This window comes from Nanorana parkeri, unplaced genomic scaffold (assembly GCF_000935625.1).
Source record: "Nanorana parkeri isolate BGI_ZX_2015 unplaced genomic scaffold, ASM93562v1 scaffold1040, whole genome shotgun sequence".
Classification (NCBI taxonomy): Eukaryota; Metazoa; Chordata; class Amphibia; order Anura; family Dicroglossidae; genus Nanorana; species Nanorana parkeri.
Genome location: NW_017307308.1, coordinates 133,874 through 142,510, shown reverse-complemented (window position 1 = coordinate 142,510; position 8,637 = coordinate 133,874). Strand labels below are relative to the sequence as shown.

Here is an 8,637-nt window from a genome sequence, read left to right as displayed (position 1 = left end):
TAATTAATCTTTTGTTATTTATTTCTTGCTAGCTTATTCTTGGTAGGATTCCTGTTTTGCATTTATCAGGATCTGTTTGTGCTTAGATTGTTCAATCAATAGATCCAGTTAGCCAATTCTGCAATCGGATCTGTTTGTTTGTTTATTTATTTAATTTTGCCTTTTGCCCATATGCCCAGAAGGTTTTCGCCCCCAGGTCTACCAGTTTAATGGTCGTTATTCTATTCAGGTGTCCTCCGGAGGGAGCGGTATGTCCTTATCTAGATCATTTTCCATGTTTTGGACCTGAGAACTCTAGTGTCTGTCACACTTGTAGTAGTTGTTCTTGTGTAAGGGTTAGAGTGCCTGTGGGCGGCATTGCTGCCTTGCCTAGGTCAGCAGCAAAGGTAAATACACCGCCATAGGATGACCTGGTGCAGTGAATCTTTTTTTTTTTCCCCCTCCTGTTGGAATTCTCCGGTGGTGCATAATGGGTATGTATTGGGGCAGCTGGTTATCGAATATGCTATTTTGTTCTAAGTGAGTTCTGCACTTCAATTTTGTGAGGGCTCCACTCAAAGTTGCTATAAAAAAAAAATCAATAAAAAAAAAAAAATCTCTGTTGTATTTGTCTGAACTGGTGCCAGGGTTGTTGTGGCTTTTTCTAAGCCTGGGCTTCAGTTTATAGTAAGGTTACAATACAATGTTTATTGATTTTTGTGGCATTTTCTGCTCCGTGGTGGTGGTTCTTGTTTCGCCATTGTGGACTGGAGGGTTTAATTTGCGGTCTCTTTAGTAAGGTTTTTCGCACCTTTTCTTAGACATTGGTATTGCCATTTATCTGTGCTGGTTTGTAAAATATGATTGTCCAGGCCGCGGTGGTGGGGTGGGGCCAGGTTGGTCACCTGGCTTTTGGGTAATGTCGCCCACTTTGTGGGTGGACAGTGGTTGGTAAACAGTCATTTGGTTGGTGTAAGTTATTGCTGCTTAAATCTTGATGACTAAGCATGGTGGTCTGTTAATGGTTAACAGTGGTTCTGTTTGGTAATAAAGGTTAAAGTCTATTTATTGGATAAATTAATTAAAACCCAATAAAGGTGCCGCGGCCTAGTTATTCCACAATCGTTGTTGTGTTTTACTTTATTGTTTAAGTTTATTGTTATGGTATGATGGGTGTCAATGGGGTGTACAATCCCATGGATAAGCTGCATTCTGAGTGATGTCACCGGTCTCTAGCGAATGGTTACACGACATTCTCAGTGATGTCACCAGTCTCTAGTAGAGGAGTAGGCTGCAATCTCAGTTGACATGCTAGCATAGGTTAATACGGCATAAGGAAGAGAGTAAGCAGCCACCTTCTACAGCACGGGTAGGCAACCTTGGCACTCCAGCTGTGATGACACGACAAATCCCATTGAGCCTCTGCCTCTGGGAGTCACGCCTGTGGTTGTCAGAGTCTTGCAATGCCTCATGGGACTTGTAGTTTCACAGCTAGAGTCCCAAGGTTGAATACCCTTTCCATACTGTCATAATTACTATAATTAGGCCCATTTGGTTGAGGGATTACATTGTGATTCAGACAACCGATAAAGCAGAGATACTGGAACTGCTTCTAACCACGTGGAAACGTGAAAGAAAAGTGTACGGGGTCAGCCAGCGAGAACGAAATGAGGTGAGATGGTAAAAATGTAGAAAGCAATATCTGTGTTTGGCTCCCTATTTAGCTGCATATTAAGTTGCTAGGTGACATCATGGAAAGCCGAGTGGATCGGCCGCCATGGCTTCCAAGAGGGACAGGGTCCAGGAAGGTAAGGAGAGTCAGCAGAAAGATAGCCCGGCCATTCTGAAACATGAAAGCCATCCAGTCAAATCTCCAGAATCCATAAGAACCGCCTTATCATACTGGGAACAATGGTTATATATAGCGCTTTTACTGGAGATTAATGGGAAGGCAGCTGGCTGGGATCTGATCTGTAAGGCTTGTGGATCCAACAGAGAAATATGAAGTGTGAGATGAAGCCACAAACATAAAACATACCCAACATAAAAAAAAGATTTAATTCTTTAAAACACCTGATCCTGACCGGTGACATCACTGAGAGTGCAGCCTATCCCTTCACTAGAGAGCGGTGACATCACTGAGAATGCAGCCTATCCCTTCACTAGAGACCGGTGACATGACTGAGAATGCAGCCTATCCATTCACTAGAGACCGGTGACATCACTGAGAATGCAGCCTATCCATTCACTAGAGACCGGTGACATGACTGAGAATGCAGCCTATCTCTTCACTAGAGACCGGTGACATCACTGAGAATGCAGCCTATCCCTTCACTAGAGACCGGTGACATCACTGAGAATGCGGCCTATCCCTTCACTAGAGACCGGTGACATCACTGAGAATGCGGCCTACATTACAGAAATGATGTAACATGGAGACCCACCAACTCTATCCAATCATTTTGTATCCCATCAGGCGCGCCCTATCTAAGGGGAGATTGTACAATCAGATGGTAACATGTGTGGTGAGATTTGATGTGATTTGGGGATCGGTAGGAGGATGGAGCTGATGGGGGTTCACGTTTTCATTCTGGGGTGATGTCATGGGGTGATGTCATGGGGTGATGTCATCGCTGATGTTGTGGATCTGGCTCTCTTCGGATTATTGGTCTCGGGGTTATTTATAGCTCAGAATTTCCTGTTTATTTGTCATGTCGGGATGACGGGGAGAGATCCCGGGACTTGTACACGGAGTGTGCAGGGGGCCGGAGACTCCGGGGTTACAAGTGTACTGAAGCCATTGTCATGTAGAGTGTAAGCTACAAGGAGGAGGGGGGTATACTGTGCAGGGTATACAGGAGGAGGGGGTTGTACTGTGCGGAGTATACAGGAGGAGGAGGGTGTACTGTGCAGAGTATACAGGAGGAGGAGGGTGTACTGTGCAGAGTATACAGGAGGAGGAGGGTGTACTGTGCAGAGTATACAGGAGGAGGAGGGTGTACTGTGCAGAGTATACAGGAGGAGGAGGGTGTACTGTGCAGAGTATACAGGAGGAGGAGGGTGTACTGTGCAGAGTATACAGGAGGAGGAGGGTGTACTGTGCAGAGTATACAGGAGGAGGAGGGTGTACTGTGCAGAGTATACAGGAGGAGGAGGGTGTACTGTGCAGAGTATACAGGAGGAGGAGGGTGTACTGTGCAGAGTATACAGGAGGAGGAGGGTGTACTGTGCAGAGTATACAGGAGGAGGAGGGTGTACTGTGCAGAGTATACAGGAGGAGGAGGGTGTACTGTGCAGAGTATACAGGAGGAGGAGGGTGTACTGTGCAGAGTATACAGGAGGAGGAGGGTGTACTGTGCAGAGTATACAGGAGGAGGAGGGTGTACTGTGCAGAGTATACAGGAGGAGGAGGGTGTACTGTGCAGAGTATACAGGAGGAGGAGGGTGTACTGTGCAGAGTATACAGGAGGAGGAGGGTGTACTGTGCAGAGTATACAGGAGGAGGAGGGTGTACTGTGCAGAGTATACAGGAGGAGGAGGGTGTACTGTGCAGAGTATACAGGAGGAGGAGGGTGTACTGTGCAGAGTATACAGGAGGAGGAGGGTGTACTGTGCAGAGTATACAGGAGGAGGAGGGTGTACTGTGCAGAGTATACAGGAGGAGGAGGGTGTACTGTGCAGAGTATACAGGAGGAGGAGGGTGTACTGTGCAGAGTATACAGGAGGAGGAGGGTGTACTGTGCAGAGTATACAGGAGGAGGAGGGTGTACTGTGCAGAGTATACAGGAGGAGGAGGGTGTACTGTGCAGAGTATACAGGAGGAGGAGGGTGTACTGTGCAGAGTATACAGGAGGAGGAGGGTGTACTGTGCAGAGTATACAGGAGGAGGAGGGTGTACTGTGCAGAGTATACAGGAGGAGGAGGGTGTACTGTGCAGAGTATACAGGAGGAGGAGGGTGTACTGTGCAGAGTATACAGGAGGAGGAGGGTGTACTGTGCAGAGTATACAGGAGGAGGAGGGTGTACTGTGCAGAGTATACAGGAGGAGGAGGGTGTACTGTGCAGAGTATACAGGAGGAGGAGGGTGTACTGTGCAGAGTATACAGGAGGAGGAGGGTGTACTGTGCAGAGTATACAGGAGGAGGAGGGTGTACTGTGCAGAGTATACAGGAGGAGGAGGGTGTACTGTGCAGAGTATACAGGAGGAGGAGGGTGTACTGTGCAGAGTATACAGGAGGAGGAGGGTGTACTGTGCAGAGTATACAGGAGGAGGAGGGTGTACTGTGCAGAGTATACAGGAGGAGGAGGGTGTACTGTGCAGAGTATACAGGAGGAGGAGGGTGTACTGTGCAGAGTATACAGGAGGAGGAGGGTGTACTGTGCAGAGTATACAGGAGGAGGAGGGTGTACTGTGCAGAGTATACAGGAGGAGGAGGGTGTACTGTGCAGAGTATACAGGAGGAGGAGGGTGTACTGTGCAGAGTATACAGGAGGAGGAGGGTGTACTGTGCAGAGTATACAGGAGGAGGAGGGTGTACTGTGCAGAGTATACAGGAGGAGGGGGGTGTACTGTGCGGAGTATACGTTTTGCGTTCTTTGCAGGAGGAGTAGGCGGAGTTATGATGAATGTGTGGTTGAATCTTGAATCGTGCGTTTGCTTGTCTTTTGTCACGTGACAAGTTCTACTCGGTCACGTGTATGCTAGAGTCCGTGGATACGGTTGCTATGGTGGAAGATGGTGAAGGAGGCTATCCGCATCTACTGCCGGCTCCGACCCCACAACCGCCGCCACACATCCGGGGTGAGATACCGAGAAGGGAGATACCGGGAGGGGGAATAGCACGGGGATGTCGGTGGCGGCAGATATACTGGGAGCCATAGTATGTGTGTGTGGGGGGAACGGGACACCCTGTTTACATACAGTAGGGGGATTGTATTGCCAACGGATCCTTTTTGTGATAGGGTAAAGGGGCAGAAGTTTCAGAGCGATGTACAATAATGGGGATCAGTATTTGAGGGGACATAATTCTAGGTGTAGAGTAGTGGGGATCAGTATTGGGGGACAGAATTCTAGGCGTACAGTAGTGGGGATCAGTATTGGGGGGATACAGAATTCTAGGTGTACAGTATTGGGGATCAGTATTTGGGGTGTACAGTAGTAGGATCAGTATTGGGGGGATACAGAATTCTAGGTGTACAGTAATGGGGATCAGTATTTGGGGTGTAAGCCCCCCTATGTGATAGCAACGAAGTTAAGTAAAAAAACAAATATAACGTTTAAAAAATAAAGTTAAATAAAATGAAAAATACCAAAAAAGAAGTCCCCTGTGAACATGCGCATACTAGAGGAAAAAAAAGTCGGGCGCACATACGTACGAGAATGATGAATGCGCTACACATGTTGGGTATCGCCGCGTGCGTCAGAGTGAGAGCAATACTTTTTGGACCGGTATTCATGGCTAACTGTAAAGTGATGACCGGGCTTTTATATCTTTTATTATATATAATGTTACATATAATTATTAAAAGATAAATAAAAAAGGTTGTAAAAAATAAATGTTAATTTTGGGCCTGACAAATTCTTCTGCGGGAGGTGTGTTGCAGTGCCATTCATTTCAATGGAACCTTGAACGCGCCTCCCAGCCGCAGTGTGATCGCCAGCCCTGGAATACGCGGTACCACAATGCCATGCGATTGCAAAAAAAATTTAAAATCCAAAAAACTATTTTAGATAAAAGATGATATTAAAATGTTTTCTTTTAATCCCTCCAAAAATAATCAGCCAACTAATTGATTAGAAAATAATGGTTAGTTGCAGCCGTAGTCCCAACTGTCACTTGGTTTCTACGGAGACCCCCCCCCATGAACCCATGGAGTAAAATCAATTTTACGTTCCAGGAACTCCCCCCAAAATCAGAAATCACGGCCAGATGTTGTATTTATTTACTGATGACTGCCGGACTGGTTGCTAAAACACATCTATATGTTTAGTGAGGTCCTGTCACTGCTTCCTGATGGATTGTAGACAGTTCCGGACTCAGCGGAGGCCTCAGACGTGTCCTCTTAATCCAGGATATATGGGATTGTTTAATGTACAGCGACAGGCGTAGGAGAGCCGTATGTATACGCAGCAGCCGCTGGACTGGACAACACTCCCTATTATTCAGACAGACAGATGGAGGTCTATGATGGATCCACCTGGAGTTTGCTGGTTCTGGTATCAGCACCCTAATGTCTCCAGTACCACAGGCTGACTTCCTGCGGGATTGTATTTATCATTCACATTTCTTCCTTCCATCCATCATCAGTATAAATACATATTTAAAAAAAAAGGATTCTTTTGCATGTCCACACACACTATATTATAGACTGGGATGCCATTAAAGTTCATGTGCGTGTAAAGGCGTCCTAATACTTTTGGCAAAATAGTGTAAGTCCGGTCCACAAGAGAATCTAAACCCAAGGTTTTTTGTTTTTGTTTTGTACAGAGTTGGGAAGAGCCAGTGTTTTATTTATTTTTTTCACTTTCTGTGTCCAATTGGAGGGTGTCTCTTTGCCATAGAAACAACAGAAAGTGAGAAGAAATCTCTCTAAAATGATGGAAATCCCATCTTAGATACTTGTCACCACAACAGGTGTCTCCCATTGGAAGATTTCCCCCCTGTTCCTGTTGCAATAACAACTGAAATGTCAGGATATATTTACACTTTCAGCCCCAGTGATAGTGGTCTCCAGGGCTAGCAGATATATGCCGAGGCAGCAATAAAAAGTGACATGGGGTCTAATCCTTCCCTGCTCTTTCCAAAGTAAAAAAAAAGATACTGATTAGGGTAGAACTGAAGCCAATATTTATTTTTAGTTTTGGATAGGGGAGAGTTATAACCTCTGTCAGCTTTTATGCCATCTTTGGGTTTATTTCCCTTCACTTCCTGTCCAATAGCCACAACAGGAAGCGAGAGGAGATCCCTTCAAAGAAAGGGAAATCCCTGGTGGTCAGCAGGGTCACCAGAACTAGTGTCCGCATTGGAAGATTTCCCATCTATTCCTGTTCAGGGGACCACCCAAAATTTGGGATTTTCTTTCACTTTCATTAATAACGGTGATCAGTGCAAATAGAGAGGGTGAATCTCCCCATAGATGACACAGACATTTCGGCCCCATTCACACCTAGCGATGCATTCATCCTTTGTTGCTATTGAGGAATATATTTAAAGATTAGATGCACTTTCAGGACAAAATGCACTTATTCTTTTTGCCCCCTCCCTTAACGTAAAGGATCCCACCCTTGCCCTCTCAAGAACAATACTTGCTGAGATCCACTGGCTGCTGATCCGCAGTTTGTTGACATCCGGCAGCGCTGCAAGTCTTCTCCTGGCCAAGGACTTCTCTCTGCTGGGTGATGACCCTCATAGAAGTCTATGGGGCTGTAATGTGCCAGTGTGGCCAGTAGAGGGAGCATTGCAGCGCTGCAATGTAAAGAATAGAGGATCCGTGCCCGTCAGATCTCTGTATGTACAGATCTGCAGTGAGGGAGGGTGGAATCGTTTAGGTCAGGGGGGACAAAAAGGATAAGTGCACTTTTCCTTAAAATTAGATAGAGTTCAGCTTTAAGATATATATATATATACACACACACACTATTTCACCCTGCTTTTTTTTGGGGGGGGAATGTCAACTCAGTACATGTTGCATTGAGCCTGCCCACTCACTTTCACCGGGTTCTCAATATACACCACATCAGATTCACGTGGCGTGAATGATCTTTGTCCATTCGTATACAGAAGTGACACCGTGCATGTCATTTTTCAGCACATATTTATTTCATGATTATGAATACTCATATACATTTTGTAACCTCTTGTTGTTGCATTCTCTCCCTAGATATATTCCATCAACCAAGATGAATGTGGAGCCTCTTCGTTGGAGATCACCGTTCCCCGGGATCTGGCCGATGGATTTGTTAATAATAAGCGGGAGATTTACAAGTTCAGGTGAGGGATCTTCACTCGTTTGGTTTCCTTTGCTGCAGGGATAACATGTGCCAGTTGTGGGTCTTGATGTTCTGTTGGTATCTCTACCCATATCAGCCTATAACAGTCCCCTCTCAATATCCAAGGGCAGTGTGGTCATGGGAAATGAGAATCTGATTGGTTGCTATGAGTTGCTATTACTCCTCTGGAACAGTTTTGGATATTTAACGTATTCCCATATTTGCTTTACTGCAAACCTAGCAGTCAGTTTAGATCTTTAAAGGGGTCAGGGCTTTTCCCCATAGTTCTCCTAAGGGTAACGGGAGGACACAAACTAGCGTCCTCCCGTCACCCAAAGCTCAGTATACTGCGAGCTGTATACGGAGACGCCGCAGCCGCGACGGATCCCGACAATACTGTCTGGATCCACCCAGCTGCGTGAGTGACAGCTGGCTCTGCCTATCTAATAGCGATATACTGAGCTTTGGGTCATGGGAGGTCGCTAGTATATGTCCTCTTGTGACCCTAAAGAGAACTATTGGGAAAAACATTTACCCCATAGTTCTCTTTTAAGTGTATATTTAAAATACAAGCCGTATAATGTGAATTTGACCTGGTGTCAAAATCCTGCCGTCCCTGTACAGCAGACCAAAGCCGGTTTTGGCATTTAAATTTTAATGGGCCAGTA

General features: G+C 45.9%; 1 protein-coding gene across 1 annotated transcript in view; it reads left to right on the top strand.

Moving 5' to 3' along the window:
* Positions 1-4,678: 4,678 nt before the first annotated feature.
* LOC108796016 (kinesin-like protein KIF6) overlaps positions 4,679-8,637 on the top strand; it is a 109,928-nt gene continuing 105,969 nt past the window's right edge. The window contains exons 1-2 of the mRNA XM_018567382.1: positions 4,679-4,780; positions 7,861-7,970. Of these exons, the coding sequence (XP_018422884.1) occupies positions 4,715-4,780; positions 7,861-7,970 (176 nt within the window). The 5' untranslated portion in view covers positions 4,679-4,714. The remainder of the gene's footprint in view (positions 4,781-7,860; positions 7,971-8,637) is intronic.